The 21,729-nt window shown below is 32.9% G+C and overlaps 4 protein-coding genes across 10 annotated transcripts; all 4 read right to left on the bottom strand.

Moving 5' to 3' along the window:
- Positions 1-148: 148 nt before the first annotated feature.
- On the bottom strand, positions 149-2,886 carry LOC107939409 (actin-100). Its single transcript, XM_016872740.2, has 5 exons — positions 2,593-2,886; positions 1,873-1,940; positions 1,344-1,737; positions 559-1,172; positions 149-478 (listed from the first exon to the last, which is right to left on the bottom strand). The coding sequence occupies exons 2-5, from the start codon at positions 1,927-1,929 to the stop codon at positions 413-415; spliced, it is 1,131 nt and encodes a 376-aa protein (XP_016728229.1). The 5' UTR covers positions 1,930-1,940; positions 2,593-2,886; the 3' UTR covers positions 149-412.
- Positions 2,887-3,781: 895 nt separating this feature from the next.
- LOC107939392 (protein NLP2) lies at positions 3,782-7,695 on the bottom strand. Its single transcript, XM_016872722.2, has 4 exons — positions 6,751-7,695; positions 6,010-6,057; positions 5,042-5,924; positions 3,782-4,910 (listed from the first exon to the last, which is right to left on the bottom strand). The coding sequence occupies exons 1-4, from the start codon at positions 7,375-7,377 to the stop codon at positions 4,117-4,119; spliced, it is 2,352 nt and encodes a 783-aa protein (XP_016728211.1). The 5' UTR covers positions 7,378-7,695; the 3' UTR covers positions 3,782-4,116.
- Positions 7,696-15,823: 8,128 nt separating this feature from the next.
- On the bottom strand, positions 15,824-16,763 carry LOC121222463 (zinc finger protein ZAT3). Its single transcript, XM_041103298.1, has one exon. It carries the CDS (start codon positions 16,683-16,685, stop codon positions 15,831-15,833), a length of 855 nt encoding a protein of 284 aa, XP_040959232.1. The 5' UTR covers positions 16,686-16,763; the 3' UTR covers positions 15,824-15,830.
- Positions 16,764-17,865: 1,102 nt separating this feature from the next.
- LOC107939382 (uncharacterized) lies at positions 17,866-21,324 on the bottom strand. Of its 7 annotated transcripts, none has more exons than XM_041103284.1 (6): positions 21,104-21,201; positions 19,746-19,789; positions 18,924-19,649; positions 18,395-18,478; positions 18,126-18,237; positions 17,866-18,048 (listed from the first exon to the last, which is right to left on the bottom strand). In XM_041103284.1, exons 3-5 carry the CDS (start codon positions 19,630-19,632, stop codon positions 18,140-18,142), a joined length of 891 nt encoding a protein of 296 aa, XP_040959218.1. In that variant the 5' UTR covers positions 19,633-19,649; positions 19,746-19,789; positions 21,104-21,201; the 3' UTR covers positions 17,866-18,048; positions 18,126-18,139. The 7 variants fall into 7 exon arrangements, with proteins under 7 accessions (XP_040959218.1, XP_040959219.1, XP_040959213.1 ...); XM_041103285.1 differs by having other exon boundaries at positions 17,866-18,037; XM_041103279.1 differs by adding an exon at positions 20,059-20,092 and having other exon boundaries at positions 17,866-18,237; positions 21,104-21,193.
- Between the last annotated feature and the right edge of the window lie 405 nt (positions 21,325-21,729).

Genomic DNA, 21,729 nt, shown 5'->3' with positions numbered 1-21,729 from the left:
TAATAGAAAGACTAGTTTGCTTTTTAATTTACAAAATACATATATTAATTTATTCATTTTTTGAGTAAATGGGGCAAAATGTAATTTTACTCCTAATAACGGTTTTTATGGTACTTTTATCATCTATATTTATATTCCGCAGCATTGATTTCATCATGAATGCTTAATGACTTGCTTTCTAAATAAATTTATGGCAGATGATCTGAGAAACAATACCAAAAGAAAAGTACTCGACCTATAACAAAATTCATAGGCAAACTACCTAGTTCCATGCAAAATACAGTACAAGCCACTCAAAAACTACTGAAATTTCGGCATCTAAAAATCGGAAATCTAACCATGGAGAGCACCCGAAGCATCAACTATACGTATCAGCTACGTCAATGTGGACTTCGGTTTAGAATCGTCTAAATCAGAAGCACTTTCGGTGAACAATAGCAGGGCCCGATTCATCATACTCACCCTTGGAAATCCACATCTGCAGCGCAAGAAAACAGAAAATAAGCAACAGAAACTCAATTAAGTGCACCAAATTATACTTACAAGCACAAATGTTACCTGCTGGAAGGTGCTAAGAGATGCTAAAATGGATCCTCCGATCCAGACACTGTATTTTCTTTCTGGAGGTGCGACCACTTTGATCTTCATGCTGCTAGGGGCGAGAGCTGTGATTTCCTTGCTCATCCTATCGGCAATACCAGGGAACATGGTTGATCCACCGCTAAGCACGATGTTTCCGTATAGATCCTTCCTGATATCAACGTCACACTTCATGATGGAGTTGTATGTAGTTTCATGGATTCCGGCTGCTTCCATACCAATCAGAGATGGTTGGAAGAGTACTTCGGGGCAACGGAACCTCTCTGCTCCAATTGTGATTACTTGTCCATCAGGCAATTCGTAACTCTTTTCAATAGCAGAACTACTCTTGGCAGTCTCCAATTCTTGCTCAAAATCGAGAGCAACATAAGCAAGTTTTTCTTTCATGTCACGAACAATTTCTCGTTCGGCAGTTGTTGTGAAAGAGTAGCCTCTCTCTGTTAAGATCTTCATCAAGGAATCTGTAAGATCACGACCAGCAAGATCTAACCGGAGAATAGCATGGGGAAGGGCATAGCCTTCATAAATTGGCACCGTGTGGCTCACACCATCACCAGAATCCAAGACAATACCTATTCAAATATATAAGAACAAAGTCAATACTAGATAAAAGGAAAAGAAAAGTATCATGGAAGCTCCAGTACTAGGAGTTAGATCGCATTTCACCCACTCTACTCCAAAAATGGGCAAATTGGTACTATTAGAAAACAATAAAACCAGTTATCATAGCTATCGATAGATACCTGTTGTACGACCACTGGCATAAAGTGAAAGAACGGCCTGAATAGCAACATACATAGCCGGCACATTGAATGTTTCAAACATAATTTGGGTCATCTTCTCCCTATTAGCCTTAGGGTTTAGTGGTGCTTCTGTAAGAAGTACAGGATGTTCTTCGGGGGCAACACGAAGCTCGTTGTAGAAAGTATGGTGCCAAATCTTCTCCATATCATCCCAGTTACTAACAATGCCATGTTCGATAGGGTATTTTAAGGTAAGGATGCCTCTCTTTGATTGTGCTTCATCACCTACATAAGCATCCTTCTGACCCATCCCAACCATGACACCCGTGTGCCGTGGGCGACCAACAATACTAGGGAACACCGCCCTAGGGGCATCATCACCAGCAAAACCAGCCTGCAAATACAAGAACAAATCCGGCATCAGCATTGTTAAACCAGCCATTAACCGAAGTTCGTATTAATAGTTCAATAGATTTCACCATAAGAAAATAAAATCGACCTATGAACATCAGAAAGATAATTCACTAACCTTAACCATTCCAGTTCCATTGTCACAGACAAGAGGTTGAATATCCTCATCCGCCATCTCGTATAAGCCTGAACAAGGAATCGGGATTATTGGACCAAATACGAATCATTTATTAGAGAATACTTCAATTATAGACAATTCTTAAGATCAACACACTCCAAATATCGGACCAAATACAAATCATTTGTTGTACTTCATAATCATTATCCCTTTTACAGTTTACGAATACTAATCATTTCGAAGTTGATGGCTGTCTCCCAACAATATAACGAGAGACAATAAGATTCGAACCTATTAAATGGAACCCGATTTCTGATTAACATGAATCATCCATTATAAAAGCATGAAATTGGAATTGAACATGTATTGCCAGCGTATTATATCACTGAGCATATAGCAAATTCCATGGGATTTGAATTTTTACAAGCAAAATACAAATCCCAAAGTTTCACAAAGATTTAAATGAACTGGGAAGAGCTATCAACTCTAAACATGATGAAACCACAAATTTCATAATTTGAAAGCATAAAACTGTATAGATAAATAGAGCCGAAACTTTAGGCAGATCTAACATCACAAAAACACATAAACTTGACAATTTGACACTCAAAACAGTTCAAATGCAAGAAATGAACAAAGATATGCTTAGATCCCCAGAAATATTTAGACATAAATAAGCAAAGATAACGAAGTTATATAGATCAAATGAAATCATTTTACCTTCGTTTAAGCAAAAAAAAAAAAAACGCTTAGCTTCTGTGCTTTTTGAAATGAGAGGATATGAAAAAGAAAATTTTGACTGAGAATTTGAAAATACAGAGAAGGGTAAATGTTAGCACTTAGCAGCGGTTTTTATATAGAAATCAGAGTGAAATGCAAACGAAATTCAACCCAAATTCAGTTTAAGCCTTGTTTGGCTGCTGAGAGAAAGATAAATTATTCTGAAAAAGGTGCAGCGTGGAAAAGAAAAGAAAATGAGTTGGAAAAAATGAAAAAGAAGAGGAATTTAGGTGTTTTTGTTGGATTTTTCAGTATCCAAAGTCCAAATAAAGGCGCTATTTTGCCGTCCAAATTTCAATTTCAAATGGTGTATCGATTTTAGTCATGTGATGATGTAGACATTCACAAGATTTTATCCAGGGTAAAAGTGCCATGAAGAACCTTCCATACTTAAAAAATGACAAATTAGTCCTTTTAACACTAAATCAAATAGGAAAATAAGGTAAATTACACTTAAGGTCACTTAATTATTTGTAAGTTTATATTTTAGTCACTCAATTTTAAAAAATTATAAAACTATCACTAAACTATTCAAAAGTTTTCATTTAAGCACTAAACTATTTGGATTTTTTTATTTAAATCACTAGATTGTTAAATTCTTTTTTTAAAGTTCGATAAGTGACGATTTGATGATTAGTACGATAGATCAATACCCATCAACAAGCTGAAGAATATACCTTAGATCCAAGTCAATTTGACAAATAGTGTTAGAGATCAGAGAAGAAAATTATTTGGATTTTCGTGAAAAAATTGAATCTTAGAAGAAAAGGAAAAACAAAAAAAAAAAACTTTCTATTAGTGTAGGAGGTGCAAACGGAGAAGGCCAATATGAGCGATTTTAACTGTGCCGGCAAATAATAAAGAGGCACATAAAGTAACAAATAAAAAATGAGCCTTATTATTATAAATCAAGTTATTAAATATTTCGAACAAATCTTGAAATTCAAAACTTTCCGTAAACCGCCTATCCGATTAGTTAAGAAATGAAAACTTTTGAATAGTTCAATGACTATTTTGTAACTTTTGAAGTTAAGTAATCAAAACATAAACTTACTAATAATTTAATGTCATTAGACATAGTTTAACTTGGTTTTAAATAATAAAACGAGTTGTGTGAAGTGGATTTTATTAATAGTTTCGATATTAATACAATGATAAAATTATACTTTAATCCCTTTAAAAATATATAATTTAATCTTGATCCTCCTAAAATAAATTTCTGGTTTTATCCCTATTTACAGTAATCTAAAATACATAAATATGGCATCAACTGTTATTCTCAAACCTCTCAATGTCATTCCATAGTTCCATCAATCGGACTACGGCTCCGATTCGGTCATAACACAACACTTTGAAGCGGCGAAAGCCGCTTAGCTTGTTTTAAAACGAAGCATAAACATTTGTTCGTAACACTAATACGGAAAATATATATCGAATAACTTACGATGGAAGCTGATCCTGGTCTTATAATGGGTCATTATAACCGAATGAGCTTCCTAGATTCAAATTCGAAACTTGATGAAGCGAGATTTTGATGGTGTGAGTTTGAGATGATTTGTATATATCGATACACTCCTCGAGGTCGGCATCGCACGTCAAAAGAACCCATTCGTTGTCGTCGTCCAAGTACTTGAGATTGATTCTGTCGACATCTTCGATATTGAAATGCTTCGCGATCTCCCGTTGCAAGTCTATAAAGCCCCAATTCGGTTGCAAACCGAACAGTAACTTGACTTGTCCGAACATAGCTTTTACTCTCAAGTCACCCCCGGTTTGATGTTGAAGTAGCTTCATCTCGTGTTGATTCGAGGCGTGCAATTTGGCTTCGCCGATAACACTCTTTAGCGGTCCACCAGGATCTTCCATGCCACCTAAGGCATTGATACTAGTACTTTGCTGTTTCGCTCCGCTGGAACAACAGGTACTTGAACCGGAGCTTTGGCTGGATGAAGAAAGTGGAGATTTTGAAGCGGTAGCTCCTTGGCTAAACATGGCGGTCTCAAGTCCAGGTTCTGAAGACATAGAATGGTTACTGAGCTTCAATGTCGAAGAAGGACCATTGTTAGAACAGATTGGTGAACTTAGTTCGGGGAAGCTCGAATAGAACGACCCGATTTGAATAGCTCCCTCTGCACCTTGAACTGATTCAATCACGACTTGGAGCTTTCTTAAAGAATGGCCTACCTTCTTAATTTTTCGAGATGGCCATCGAGTGATCCCGTGTTGTCTGCATATCCTTTTCAGGGTAGTCGGGCACACTGCAAAATGCATCATTGTTTTCCGGTCATTTAAATTACTCAAAAAAACAAGTAGTTAATTTGTTCGTCAAGTTAACTAGAATTGAGACAAGAATATGAAGGCATCTAACTATAATGAAATATTTTCGCACCACCAATACTCTTAGCAGCATCTTTAAGACTCCCTGCAAAGTGCTGCCGAAGATCCTGCAAGCCAATTGTTTTCTCGGTCTTCTTTCGTTTCTTCTCGCCTGCTTTTTTTTCGGCTAAATCCCGATGCCCACTGTCAACTGTGTTGGTTTGAGCATGTTGGTGATCAACCTGTCTGAAATCCAATTCTTTTTTATATTCCCACGAGGACGATACGCCTTTACCCTTTTGTTGTGCCTCCATCATGTGAGCAATCCATGATGACGACTCCACTGGAGAGTCCTCTTTTGATGAAAAAATCCTGAATTCAGTTTCTTTTTTATTGGATTTGAACATTTCCTTAACCGGCAATATAACTTCTTCCTCAAGCTCCTTATCCACGATTACTTGCAAACTATGGCAAGCCTGCTGCATAAAACCGGACAATGAGTTTAACATACGCTTTTGTGCTTTGCTGTCATGACAATCCTTCGGTAAGAACAACTCCAAAACAAACACAACTGATTCCGTAAAAGCACTTTGTAGCGGGATAGCTACAGCAGCTCGTAACCCAAACATCCTAGCATGGTGAGAAAGAGGATAAATTGTCTTACTGAAGGCCGTTATATCAGTTGCGAAACATGGTTTGTTCGTCGTAAACGCTCTACCAACAATACCTTGGCCTCGAAACAACTGGTGTTCGGAACACGCTTCTAGGAATCCTGTAAGGCCTTCATCAGCTACGAAACAAGAGGAACCCGAGGTCGAAACGCAACAATAGAAGTTCTTATCGGAATGCCGGGATGGTGCCCATGTTAGAGCCAAAGGCAGTTCATATCTCTTACAGATGGATCTTAGAACCTCGGTTATCTCAGGCAATGCAACTCGATACAACTCGTTATAACCCTGTGAATAAGGAGAAACTCGGTTTTTGTCTCGGAAATGAAATGATAAAAACTATGAAAAATCCAAACGATGCTATTCCTTTAACCTTAACATTAGGGGGAGTAAAGCAATGTGAGCTCCTTAGATCAACAGCCTGCAAACAAATATGCTTTATTTAAACAAGAATATTAGTAATATAATAAACAAATATACATGACCATTGGCTCTTCTGAAAGGTTTTCTTTATTTTTTTTTTAATTTACTTTTCTAGAAAATGAAAAGTCAATTACTATGTAAGGCCTATAACAAATTTGTTATTATTAAAATAGAAAAATGAGAAAAAAGTTTAGGAACCGTCATTGCGATCGAGTGTAAAGAATTGGTAACGGACGTCTATGAAGTATGCTACCAGTATGAAACATCACATACAGAATCCAAAACATGTCCTAAAATTCAATATGCAGATTGCAGGCTGTAATGTTACTATGACTCATGATGTGCTTTACTATTGTTTCGGTTCCGTTCGAGGACTTTTGTGGATGAAAAGATATCCCAAAATCAATATGCAGAGTGCATGCTTCGATGTTACGATGAATCATGCAGTTTATTCCGATTGTTTCCTTTCGGTTCCAGGACTTCTATCAATAAAAACATGCCCTAAAATTCAATATGCAAAGTGCATACTACAATGTTACAATGTCTCATGATGTTCATTCCGATTGCTTCGGTTGGGTTCGAGAACTTTTATCGATAAAAACATGTCCTAAAATTCAATATGCAGAGTGCATACTACAATGTTACAATGTCTCATATGGTAAACGAAAGAACACAGGTAAAAAAAGGAGACCTCGAGAGCTTTGCAGACGTGTTCGAGTTCGGGCCGATAATTAATCTTTTGAGTGCACGAGACGATCTCGACAACGCCCAAACAAGTTCCACTCCCTTGTTCGAAAACAGGAAGAGCAAACGATCCACCAACATTGTACTTTTGCGCCAACCCAACACGCCGATATTCGTCTCTTCTAAAGAAACGAACATCAGGTGTCCATTCAGGCAACTTCCCCAGAAAAACACGACCAGGCAACCCAATCGGTCCCTCCGAATCCTCCTCCGCCGGGAAGCTGTACGCTTCTGAAACATCTCGAAAGATTTCGAGACTCTTACAATTCGTATTCAACGAGTAAGGCTGGCCTTGGGTTGTAAGAACATGCTTGCCTCCTTTTTTAACAGGCACCCAAATTTGTATAAGCACATCATCTCTACCTTTTGTTGATTCCTTCAAATACAAAACAGCCTCCATTAGTCGAGACATAGATGTAACTGCTCGGTTTTCAGATCGAGAAAGGTCCAGACCAGCCTGTCCTCGATCCGAATTTATGTTGAAGCCTTCAAATAAGAGTTCATCAATGAAATCCATATCCACGGCAGCATCATCATAAAATCCAACATCACCTTCCATGTTCTTAAAAAACATCTAACATCATGAACATAAATTAAAACACTATGTATAAAGAACAAAACCCCATTGTTTAACACTCTTTGTTTCTTACAAATTCCAGACTTTTACTAATAATTGACACACACACAAAAAAAACAGTTTGGTTCATTGAGTGAAAAGCAGTGATTTTATCATTAGTTTTTTTTTTTTTGGTATCAATGGTGGTGGTGACTATGGAAAAAGCATAAAGACCCCACATTGAAGAATATATCAATTTTTTTTCCTTTTTGTATAGTGCTTTAAGATTATTTACGAATTCTACACCATAAAAAGACACTGTTGTAAAGCAGAGAATTAAAATGGAAAAAAAAAGGAAGAAAAAAAATCTGGGTTCTCTTTTTTGTTTTTTGTTTGTTTATCTTTCTATAAAGCAGGTTGCTTGAAGGAGATTCTTGACTGGATATGTTTTATTGAAGAATCTTTCGGACAGTCACTTAAAGCTAATTTGGTTTTGTTTTGTCGCTTCAAAATGGTTGCATTGTCTGAAAATCCATTTTCCTTCTCTTTCTATAATTAGTAAAAGTGTAATTCCAAAATTAGTTACTTATGTTTGTGTATGTTAATGATTTAGTCATTCAATTTTAAAATTTATTATTAGGTCATTACATTATGAATGTATTATCTAAATAAATTTTTTGTTTTTTTAAAAAAATTAAATTTATTAATTCATTCAATGAATGAAACCATGCAATTTAAAAAAAAAGCGAACACTCGTCGTAAATAGTGAAGGATAAGCTTTATAAACACAACAAAGGTTTTAGTCCCAATATCAATAGAACATTACGACACGTTGACAATTAACTTTGTCGCAACTCAAGCACGACATATCTAGAGTGATTGTAAGCACTTAATACAATAAGAAAATCAACTCCCAATGGACCAAAACGATGAGCAAAAATCAACAAAAGTATCAAGTATTCACCAAACTAAAGAGGACAGCAACAAAATCATCCCTAAATTCACTTGTAAAACTAAGATTACATGCATAAACAATATTAAAAAACATGCGACAAGAGCAGGCAACTTCTCTAAATTTTAATTTTAGGTTAAACTGCACGATTAATCTCTATACTTTTTTTCAATTAATTCTTTTTTTATTAGCCTCTTTTAAAATAAAAAGGGAAAAGACATGAGAGCACAATTGTTTTATTGGAAGGGAAAAGGAAAATAAATTAAAGAACTAATTGAAAAAAGTACAAGGACTAGCTACAAAATTTTCCCTAAAATTAAAACTCCATAGATAAATTTTACATAAATATAATAAGTGACCAATCCTATAGATTATCCTTAGTAGAACGAATCTAAAGCCCAAAGTGATTATATAAGCAAAAGGGTCATCAATTGAATTTTTATGCAGAAAATGGTTCAAACACACTGTGCAAATGGCTCTCAAGATCTATGGGAGGCCATGGCTGAGCTCTCTTGTACCTGTTTCTTTTTTTTGCTCGAGTCGCCACGTCCGAGAGCAATTAAAGTGTTAGCCATTGCTTGACAGTTTCATAATCATTAATTAATGCTTGATTAAAGCAAATTAATTATATGTTTAGGGTTTAAACGTGGAAACCTCCAGCTGAGTCATGTACTGTTTTGATTAATTAAAAATTTAGCAGAAAACTAGAAATAATAATAAATTGAGGGTTCCTTGCATCTGATTGCTTGAGCTAAACAAGGCAGGCCTAACACTTGTTGCTTTACTGGAAACAATTAACAAATTTACCTACAATAAATTTTTAAAAAAATTTATCATATCTTAAACTAACATATATGCCCATTGATGACTTCATATAGTTTATGTAAAATCTCATGTCATATACTTTTATATATATATAATTGTGAGATGTGACGTGTTGATCATTCGTTTCGCCTCTTAATTATATGATTGGGGTAGGGTGAAATTAATTTGTTTAGGGGAAAAAATTAAATTATATATTTTTATAAGAGTTAAAATGTAATTTCATCATTTTAATAGCTTATATATTTACAATTTTTAAAGGACTAAATTAAAATTTTATCATTTTTGAAGGGCCGAAATATAGTTGTCATTTATTACCTTAAAATTTTATAAAATTTAAAGGGTAAAAAGTTGAATTTCACATTTTAAAGTGGGCGAGGCCCTTGCCAGCCACCCCAAGGCCACTGGTTGAGGGTTTGATCCCCACTCGTGAGAATGTTGTGCGTTTTGTAACTAGTCGTTTATCTTTTTAAAGAATACCTCGGGTTAAAAAATTAATCACTATGGTAAAAAATGAATACTTTGATTTTGACCAATATATACAGACTAATGCCTATTAGGTCAAGTAATAAAAAGTTCGATGTCCCTTAGAAAATGTATCAAGTTCAAATCTTGTGAAAAAAAAAAGAATATCGAAAGAATTTTAACCTAACATTTAAGAGTTCAATCCGACTCAACTTTGAATTTAGTTGAGCGTAATATAATTATCGAGCCAATTTTTATAGGTGTATATATATATGAATTATTTGTGGAAATGATGTTATATTATCTAATGACTTTGATTAGTCATTGAAAGAGAAAGAAAGCGTTAAATATATATCCAACCCACGACTTCATCTATAAGTACTAAATGCTGATTTCATTCACAAAAAATTGCATTTTGGGTTCATAATTTATAGGTTAAATTATGGTTTTGGTCCCTCTATTTTGTTTAAAATTTAAATTTAATTATTTTATTTTAACAAAATTTAATTTTTTTTCTTTCTTTTATAATATCATCAGTTAATCCAGATGATTAGCATCGTTAATTATTGATGTGATTAGTTGATACAAAAGAAAATTCATGTTAGCATGATTAGTTGGGATCTATGTTTTAAAAGAAAAGTCCACATTAACATTTTAAATTGAAGTAGCCAACACTACTATTTAAATTGATGATCAAATCATGTTAAAATTAAAATCCAATAACTAAACCCAAAATTTAAAAATAATAAAGGGTCCAAAATTAAAATTTAACCTATTCAATTATAAATTAAACACACAAAACACCATTAAATATGGTGTGATAAAATATACAAACCCTAATTATCCTAAATTATTGTATATTGTTTTAGTTTAATGGGATGAGTTTGATGAGGCTAACCTCATCCACATGTTTCCTCCCCTTAAACATTATTATATTTTTTTACAATTTTATCACAAGTTAAAAAAAGAAAATCAATATCTTTAATTAATGGAGTACATTTCATGATCAGTCGTCATTTATTTGTTGAAGAACACGATTAGTAATTGCTATCGATATGAACCCTTTGATTTCGAATTTTTTTAATATTTTAATTAATTCATATAATTATCGGTTATATATATAAGCAAGCAAGAGGTATTGGAAACTTGAAAAAAGTCAACTTTAGATAATTGCAATTGTATATATGAATTTTGATTTGGTGCAATTATATACGTAAAACTTTAATTACGGTTTAAATGTATACTTGAAGCTTTAATTTTAATTTAATTATATACATTTAAAGAAATAAATACATCAATTTATTTAATATCGGATAAATATAATTATTTATGTATACAATATATAAACATAAAATGATGCTATATGAATAATTGTATTAATAATATGCAAGAATTAGATCAACTCGAAATTTTATGTATAAAATTGCACAAATTCATATATACAATTACACATCATAATTTATGTATAGTTTTAAAATTTATCCCTTGAATCCAGTGGTGAATCTAGGGGGAGCCGGTAAGAGCCCTGGCCCCCCTAAAATGTAAAATTTGTATTTAGGCCCTTGAGTGTTTTTAAATATTTTAAATTAGTAAATGTAAAATTGCAATTTGGCCCCTCTAAAATTATAAAAATTTAATTTAATCCTTTAAAAATTATAAAATATAAGGTATAAAAATTAAAATTTCATCCGACCCCCCTAAAAAATTGTTCTGGCTTCGTCTTGAATCAATGCCAATACTAAATGGGATTCATTTTTAATATATAATAGATTATTATTCATTTTTATATATAGTTTACTAATTTTTGCTGACGTCAATTATCAAATAATTATTTTGTATAAACATTTCAATATTTTTATTTTTATTTATTAAATGGAGTTCCATAAGAGGGAATTTTTAATTTGTTTTCTAATGTTAATTATTATATATAATAAAAAAAATCCACATGCATATTGTGGTTTCATATAAGATGTGGGATTGAGTTGGAGATGAAGATGCATAATCATTAGAATTATTTAATTTAAGGGTAAATTATTAAAATAGTGACTTTTATTTGTCTTAGGTTATATTTTAGTCATTTTTATTTAAAATGTTATGTTTTAGTTGCTTACGTTATCGTTTTGTTACGAAATAGTTATGCTGCTTTTAAGATTTGTTACTTCTCAAACAACAGTTTGACGTGAAAGTTAAAATGGGTTTTAAATGTCATCGTGGATGCCCAACTAAAATGAGAATTTTTTTTTATGAAAATAGAATACAAAATTTTGCCCTAAAACCCGATTTTCTCCAGTTTAGAAAGAAGCAACAATTGAGTTTTTTTTTTTACCATCAGAGAAGAGAAGAGCAAAACGACAGAGAAGAAGAAGATGAAGATGGATGCACCAACCTTTATACCTCCTTGCTATTGTAGTTGCCCACAATATATAAATAAACAAAGATGAAGTATGTCTTTTTTGTCTATCACATATATGGAAAAACATAAAAATATGAACCACTTTTTTGCCAAAAAAAAAACATAATATCTAAACCCAAAACCTAGATAAGGAACAAAAAAAATCTATTACTTACTATAATTCATGCCTGAACCCTCCATTGTATTTATCATTTGTTCTTCCTTTTTTAATGAAAAATCCAAACAATTGATGGAGCACTCAATTTAATTTCTACTATTTCGATTCAATAAAGATGACTATAAAAATGAACGGTTTTTTTAGTCAAAATGGAAACAAAAACTAAAAGAAAAAGGAGACCAAGGATTCTTTTTTTTTTTTGGTTCAAGGATTAATCTGATGTATTAGTTTTTATTATTTCAGGAAACTAAATTAATATTTTCCTTTAATTGAAAATTCAATTAATTAACTTGGCTGGACGTCCTTGTTAGTATTTAAAACACATTTTAATTGTCACATCGGACTGCCGTTTGGAAGGTAATAGATTTTAACGGTAGAGTGACTATTTCGTAACAAAACAATAACGTAAGTGACTAAAACGTAACATTTCAAGCATAAGTAACTAAAACGTAATCTGAGGCAAATAAAAGTGACTATTTTAATAGTTTACCTTTAAATGAATTAAGTTTTACAAATACAATATATCAATTAATTATCTTATACATAATTATTTTTATTTTATTTGTGGTTGGAAATGGAGTTTCATCTGGCTTATATAAGAGGGAAGTTTTAATTTTTTTTTAATGTTAATGATTATATAAAAAAATCCGCATGCATATTACGATTTCATATATGATGTGGGATTGAGTTGGAGATGAAGATGAATAACCCATTTGGATTATTTTATTTAATTTAATTAAGTTTTATAAATATAATATATCAAATATATATTTTTATTTTTATTTTTATTAGATAAAAGGGGAGTTTTAATTTGTTTTTTTATTTTATTTTAATGATAATATATAAAAGAATCCCCATGAATATTAAGGATTCATATATGATGTGGGATAGAGTTGGAGATGAAGATGAATAATCCATTAGAATTATTTTATTTAATTTAACTAAGCTTTACAAATATGCATAAGACGAGCTTAAATAATTATAGTTGTTAGATGACTGGTTGAACTACTCAATTTATAATTTATTAATCTCTTAATTAACATTTTAAACTCGATTAATTGATTTTATTTTATTTTTCATATCATGCTTAATGTTATATATATAAATATATTTTAAGTCATTTGCTTATCTTTTGTTTTGCCTAGCGACGATGTTAGTCTTCGGGTTGACTATCGTTCGTCTTTTTCTCCTTCCCGCTAACAATTTATTTCTTTCTTCTCCTCGTTCACTCTACCTATCTTATCTCTTTTCAATTTGCAGATCTATTTTATGAGTATCTTTGTTGTCTTCACAAGTTGTGATGAACAAATGACAGCGCATATCGTTTACTAAAACTCTACCAGCCACTAGTAGTTTTTCTTAGAAAGTGAGTGACTTTTCATTGGCTTTTTAATCTGTTTCTGTTTTGAGAGCATTTCAAAATAATAAATGATTTCACAAGCCGATTTGGACCTGTGTTGTCTTAAGTTTTATATTTTTTTTGTTTGTTTTTTCATTTTTTAATAAGTTTTCAGTTTTAGAAGTTTTTGTCTGCTATTGTAGGATGTTTTTAGTCTTATTTATACATGTAACCTTAGTTTTACATGTGATTTTAGGAATGGTTTTGTTGTCGTTCTCTCTAGTTTGTTAAATACTCAACTGATCTTTTGTCAATTTTTGCTTACCACTTTGGACCATTCGGGGCTGATTTCTTTATCATATTAAGTGCTTGCAATCACTCCATATATGTCGTACTTGAGTTGTGACAAAACCAATTGTCAATGTGTCATGATGTTTTGTTGATATTGAGGCTAAAGCCTTTATTGTGTTGATGTATCTTGTCATTCACTATTTACTATGAGTGTTTATTATTTTTTTCTCCTAAATAGTATGATTTCATTCATTGGATGAATTAATAAATTTATTTTTTATAAACTAAATTAAGTATAAGCCTAACTAAAAAAAAAGTTTGTGCCTTAAGCTTGGAGCTCAGTCTACCCAAATGACTTGTTTTAATTATTAAAAATAAAAAAAATATTTTATTTAAATTTAATTTATACAAATATTTTTATATAATTTATTATTTTAAAATAAAAAATGAATCCAACAATTTAAAAATAAAAATAAAAATTTAAATCCTACACAAAACGACCACGAACACTTTTAGCATATCTAAAAAGTTGAAAAAGAAAAGAGCATCCCAAATTCCCAATAATGCAATGAAAGGACATATTCTACTTCCACCTTACAAACAAAATATAAGGTTTTGGCTTCAATTTTTAGATATCACCTTTAAAGATTCATACATGATCATGCCAATATAAGTAACTGTTTCAAGTGATATTTATCAAATCATTCACATAGTTGGATTCTTTGAGCCTTGATTTGGTGACGTATATAAATTTTATTTTAATGTGTAATTCGATATATGAAATTTGAATTATGGTTCATATGTATAAATATTTGTGTATGTAATATTTAATGTAAAATAGTGTTAATTTGATAATGTTAGTAATCTGTGAAAATTGAATTAAATCAAATTTTATTAAAAAAATTATATAAAATTAAAATTTATATATGACATTAGACGTTAAATCAAAGTTCATGCATAGTTTTGATATTTATCTCGGACTAAACTATAATATTTCTATTTTTGGAAGTTGCCCATGCTTTTGAGGTCTTTTCTTTTTTTGTTCAATATAGAAGAATCATTTGAAAAAAGAGTAATTGAAGAATAAAGAGACAAAGCCTCCAAAAAGAATATACAACAAAGGCCAAGGTATGGCCCAACCAAAAATGAAACCCTAGTTGCTGCTCGCCATTACAGATGTCACAGCCCGAGGAAGAGAGGGAAAGGGCTTTGGGAGAGAGTGAGAGGTTATTGCAATTGGCCCAATGGCACGCCTGCCTCTAGTGAAGCCTATAAAAGACGTTGAAACCGTCATATTGTTGGGAAGGAAAACAAATGGAGGAGAGACAGCCGAAAACATTGGCAATGTAGCCACTAGAAGTGATGACACCAAGTATTGTCGAGATGTGAGACTAGTGAGGAGCCCTGGAGAGGCACCGGCGTCCAACCACCATGAGAAAAGAGGCTTCACTGAAAACAAAGACAAAAGATCGAGGAAACTCCTAGTCGAAAAATGGAGAGACTAGCTTCAAGGAATCGTGGAAGACCACGAAGAATCCGGAAGCCACGCCTCTCGCCATTCTGATCATAAGGAAATGGCGCAAAATGAAAAAAAAAAAGAGGGATCAGCCGCACCGACGACGGTGAAAAGAAAAACCTTTTTAACGGGTTTATTCCATTTATCCACATAATAATGGTTTTATAAGTTTAGTACGTGATGTTTCCTGATGCTGATAAAAGTGAACAAAATTCCAACTTGAACTGGGTTTACTCGAAAAATTCAACTAACTTAAACTCATAAAAATTAACTTGATCGAAAACCAGATTAATCCAAGCTTATAATCATCTTTTGAGTATCTTATGTTTGCCATGGAGCTCAAACTGTAAAATATTCAAATTCACGTGAATTCAATCAACTTAAGAATTAAACAAAATAAAATCAAAACTATTATTCAACAATTAAATTTGGGATATATATATATAAACTAAATACACTGTCAAATATCAGTATACAGAAATAATTCTAAACCCTACATTCAACAATAGTAAACTCTCATAGACTTAAACTCAAATCCAAAGCCATGCAAGAAGAATATGAAGAAGATGAGCCATTTTCAAGTTCAACAGGTGGTGTTGGAGCAGGCAAGTTCAAGTCCAGACAACCAACTTGTCTTGGTTCAAAATGGTTCAATGACGGTTCATCATTCTTGTCCCAATGGCACCTTTTATGCCCACCCAAAGCTTGTCCACTTGAGAATACCCTTAAGCAAATACTACATTTATGTCCCAAAAACATCACCGTGTTGTCATCGACCCCGTAGCCGCCATCAGTTCTAGTTATTGCGAAACAACCTTTTACGTTCTTGTGGCTAGCCCTATGACCACCTAATGCTTGGTGTGACCCGAATACCTTCTTACAACTCGAACATTCGAATCGGAAAGTGTCGGTTTCTTGAACCATGTTGGGTTCAGTCTCGCTGGTAGTACCATTAGCCAACATCAACAAGGACGCTGCGATAACATGGTCCTCTTCGGTCATCGAAGACTCGATATCATTCACTTCCTTGACAGGGGAAACGGGACGGCGATAATTCGGAGGAGGATTAATCCCACGCCATTGTCGTTCAGGGTGACATCGCATGTGTCCGAAAAGTGCTTTCCATGACCAAAACTTCTTCCCGCATTCACTACAAGGCGGTGTGATCTTCGGCGCGGAAGGGTCGGGTTTTTTAGTATATTTTGGCCTGGAAACAGGACTAGAACTGTTCGGGAACCGAGTGGTGTCGACCTTCATCGATTTGGACCGTTTCTTCTTGTGATTCTGATCACATTTCACCAACGCGATGTCATGTTGCGAAACAGAAGAAGGGAATCGAAACCCAGAATCGGAGCCAACGTTTTCATTCATTTCGAAACAATGAAAAGAAGAAAAAAGAGTGTAATATGGTGGATGAATGGATTATGTAAGGAAGTGTTGGTGTCGGCAGTTAATAAAGGAGTAAGGGACAAGAGGGGAAGTGTTTTGAAATTGGGCGGTTATTTTGTGATTCAGTTAGATGTTGGAAACATGGGGTTAGTTACCTTTCGGCCTTAGCCAATTACCGTGGGTTATGCTTCACTGCATTTACCCTGTAAATCCTAGAATTGTTTTGTTTCACCAAAAATTAAAAAATAAAAAATAAAAAATTAAGATTATTATAAAAAAAAGATAAATTTTTTGTCCAAGTCCCTAAATTAAGCCCAAAATTTCAGTTTGATACTAAAACATTTTTTTTGTTTAACTTTGATTTTTTAAGTATTATTGTCGTTCTAGTTTACTTCAAAAAAGAAAACTTGCAATAAAAATATAATACATGACACATTTTTTATTCGACATCAGTAAAATTTATATATAAAATCGGGTGTAAATGATAATTCAGTTATCAAATTGGAATAAAAAATTTAAGTGTCAAAGTAATAAAAGAAAGTATAGTTTAAGGATTAAATCATGATTAATTACACATGTGACTTGGATAAATTGGAATGGTTTAGGATTGTGTCAAATTGGGTTGAGTTAATTTGGGTGTTTATATTTTTGATTCATTTCGAGCTTATTTAAATTTTTTATCATTTTGAGTCATTTTGGCGTTGTTTTTGAAACTATATTGACGGTCAAATCAATTGACCAATTCAACCAGTCTTGTTAGTTCAAAACTAACAAATTCTTTAAAATTTCAAAAAAAAAAAATTATAAAAATCGATTCAACCGCCAATCCAATTAGTTTTTAACTCAGTTCAACCGATCTGTACTGGTTCGTAAGTCAATTGATATTCTACCCCTTACAAGCCTGGTACATCGGCCGGTTCTTGATCTAACCAGCTGTTCCGATCCGATTTAGAAATTTTAGGGTTAGTCATTTTAATTTGACACTTGAGTTTAGGTAATTTTGAGTTACTTATTCAAATTAATTAAAATTCAGATATTTTAAGCTTATATCATTTCGAATTGAAATCATTTCAAACTCATGCAAGAATTGACATTAAAGGTATGCTTGAACTTGACCCTAAAATAGATGAAACCCAAATTTAACAGTGCAAACTAGGCTTAATACAAGCAACTTAAAGGATCATTTTCAACAGCTAAAGAAGAAAGAAAAAAAAGGATCATTTCAGAACCCATATGACAATACAGTTTTAAGTGTACTGTCCGTACCTTTTCGCTATGAAAATACACAGAATTTTCGAGATTAAAACTACAGTAAATACCGCATTAGCCAGCAACTGCAGAACAACTACAACGAACGAAGATCAGAACAAGTGCGCACGTTTGTGCACCGGCTTTTCTATTACAACTTACAACATTCATTACCTTGCGGATGCTTTTTATTTGTACGATTGATCCGGTTGATTCGAGGGTGCTTTAGCTATCTTCATGGTTTTTCCCAGGACATTTAAAACGGCAACACGCTGCAACTCTTTCGCTGTAACAATGGGGAAGAACAATATGAATGCTACTATTTGTGATAATTACCAACTGATTAAGATGATGGAATGTTATAATTTATAAACACAGTATATCTATACATTCATACAGATAATTGTACGAGAAATGTAATACACGATGCACATGTAAATTACCTTCTTCCAGTGAGAGCTGAATCGATCTTTTTTCGAGTTCTATAGCATGTTTACTGAGTTCAACTGCAGAAAGTGATCGAAGCACTGGCAACATAACACGAAATAACTTTGTGACATAAGATTTACATAAGATTGTTACGATTGGGAGAGTAGATACAGTAAGATTGGTAAAGCACCATGAAGACCTATGTAAAGTGTCGGATTGCATTTTGCCCTCTCTACTAAAAAAATGGACAAATTAATACCTGTATGTTACATCAAAGAGCAAATTCATCATTTTGTTAAAAATTTCATCTATTTTTACTAATAAAAAATGGGCAAATTAGTCTCTATACGGATAGGGACCAGTTTTAGCATAACAAATTGATGAAATTTTTAACAGGGAACTAATTAGTTCTTTGATCTAACATATAGCGACTAAATTGCTCATTTCATGAGTAAAGAGAGCAAAATGCAACCGACTCTTAGTACAGGGGCCTCCATGGTACTTTTACCGGTAAGATTTGATTCATTGAAAATACGGACATACTCTGGGTATAATCCTCTAGATCGGACTGGTCCAACTTTTTCAATAGCATCTGCAAATGATAATACCGCTCTTCCCAGTGAAGCTTCTTAAATCCATTCGGACTATCCAACGCAGAGGCTGAGGAAACGGCCGCATGTTGATTGGATTCCAAGGGTGGTGCTAATCTCGTAGCAGATTTTCCGAGAAGTATAGGCACTGAAGGTTTGGCAGATGAACTTGTCAAGGGCGCCATCGGAAGTGGTGCAAATGCTGGAAAACAAGAAACTTTAGGCTCCTTTATTTGGGGCTTTTGTTGGTTAATTTCCTCCACTTGACCACCTGCAGGCCTCGGCTGTTGGCAATTACTTGTGCTGCTACAGTCCAAAGCACAGTTTTTTACTAATTCTGCTTCGGGTTTTCTACGCACATAAACAAGATGCCCGTTTATAGCACTACTGCTCGGAGATTGGCAGCGTGAAGGACTCACAGGACATTCAGGGGCTGGTCTCTTATTTCCAGAAACCTTAGCAGGATCAATAACAGGTCCTCTATCTTTAGAAAATGAAGAGCTTCCCGTAGAGTACGGCACGGTTCTGTTTTCGTTCTGCAGATCTCTTAATGGTGTCTTCTTTGTACCAACCAGAGGTTGCTTATCACAAGTCAGCGACTTACTTTCGGGATTCCGCAGCCCGTATTCACTAACTTTAGAGTCTATTGTTTGTTGACCCATCTGGTGATTTTTTTTTTCTGATCAAGGTAATAAAGTGACCATGGTCATATAACTGAAATCAAATCAAAACTGAAGATGCGGTTCTTAAACTAAAAACGGATAATTTTTCCGACCTGAATGACCAGATATAGCTTTTCTTTGTGGAATTTAATGCATACTGCTTTTCCATAATTGACCAGCACAAGCCCAGACAAACAAACATATTAGTGTTAGCTTTTCGCTTAAACCGAAAATAACGTAAAATTCAATCAGATTCATAAAAACCAAGCAGATCATGGCATAAATAATAGCAAAAAAAGTAATGAAACTATACTAACAGGCCATTTTTTTTAATAACATAAAATGAAATTCACACAAATGTAAGACAATCCCTTGAAATTTTATGATTGTGATATCACATTTTGTTTTATCATGTATAACGTTTACCTCTTGAACCTTCTCTTCATGTTCGGGGTCATGTCTGAGAACAATAATTCAAAACAACCTATTCAAAACACTTTAAAAGAACAAAGTATATGACTGATTTTCACAAGATAAAGGAGTTTTTTCATGCAACAAGTTTGGCCTTAGCCGGACATGTCTCGAGGGAAGTAAATGATCTATGGTTTGGAATCTCTTCTAGTTAGTAATTACGGATGAATATCAAGGCAATTCGATATTAAAGATCAAGGAGAACTACCTATGTTTTGCTAACAATAGCAAGGTACACTGCCCTCGGCTCTGTCAAAATTGAAATAGTTTTATCTGATCTATTAACAATCACCATAGATGGTCAAGCTATTGCTAAGGTCGAGATTTCTAACCAAATTAATGTATCAAAACCGGAACTCAAATCATTTGGGAATAAAGTTCACACTTAAATGCATTTACAAATGGATCCTCAAGTTTGGAATCAATAATTTTTTCAATTCCGAACAAAGAAAACTACAGATTCCAAATAAGCTACAAAAAAATTTATATGGAATTCATTAAACAAAATTTAGAATGCATTTTAAGTTTGAATTTCTCTTAAATAGAAACAAGATACAAACTTGGGCAATACAAAATATAACAAATTAGGTCATTTTTCACTCAAATCAAACAAAGAACATTTTAACCCAACAAAATTCAGAATTGAAGATTATTTCAATTGAAGACTATATCAATCAAAGATAAAAATACATCACATATTGCAAAAAATACAAAAGAACCAGTACCCAGGGTGCTTTCTTAAACACAAATTAATCAACTTTTCAAGACATGGGTTCTTCAAAATGCATTAAAGGAACAATACAATTGAATCAAAATGCAAAAATCAGCACAAAAATCGGAATATTTATGCAATTATATTGAAGTTGATCATATTCAAAACATTCACAATTACCTAACGAATAAGAACATAAAAAGGAGACGAATAAAGCAAATGAAGTGCTGCAAAAGGAAAATATATAGAAAATATTGAATTAAAACAAAGACAGAGAAGACATTTTACCTTAGCTCATTTAAAACGCAGAAATAGAGAAAAAAGAGAGAGAAAGATCGGTTTTTTCAATAGGCAAGGAACTTTTGCCTCTAACGAAGTAGTTTAATTTACCGTTTAGACCTTTGAACTTTTTAATTTTTAGTTTCGAGGGGAATATTGCATCGTGGCACCCTTGTTTTTGGAGTATTTATATAATTTCTCCCCCCAACATTTGGAAAATTAGATATTATGATATATTGGCATTAACATGTTTTTTTAAATTAAACACATTGCTCAATGACAAACTTGCATGAATTTCAAAGTTCCCTTTGTAAAATAATTGCTTTCGTATAATAGGGTAAATTTTATTAGTAGTCGTCCAATTATGAAAAGTTATAAAAGGAACATAATTATTCGACTGTTTCTTTTTTGAACACACGTCGCTAAATTACCAATAAAATAATAACTTGACAGCTTTTAAAATTGACACAATAGTAACTTTAACCTCAATATTTATACATTGTGTCAATCTAGTATTAATTCTAAAAAGATTAACCCCTAATATTTACAAATTGTATAATTTGATTTTTCTTATTTTAGATTTGCCCTTGTGACATTGAGAGTTTATATTAAAAGAATGAAAAAAAAATTATTAT

The sequence above is a fragment of the Gossypium hirsutum genome, chromosome A03 (genome assembly GCF_007990345.1).
Source record: "Gossypium hirsutum isolate 1008001.06 chromosome A03, Gossypium_hirsutum_v2.1, whole genome shotgun sequence".
Taxonomy (NCBI): domain Eukaryota; kingdom Viridiplantae; phylum Streptophyta; class Magnoliopsida; order Malvales; family Malvaceae; genus Gossypium; species Gossypium hirsutum.
The sequence above is the reverse complement of the archived record's forward strand: the minus strand, read 5'-3'. Positions and strand labels throughout refer to the sequence as shown.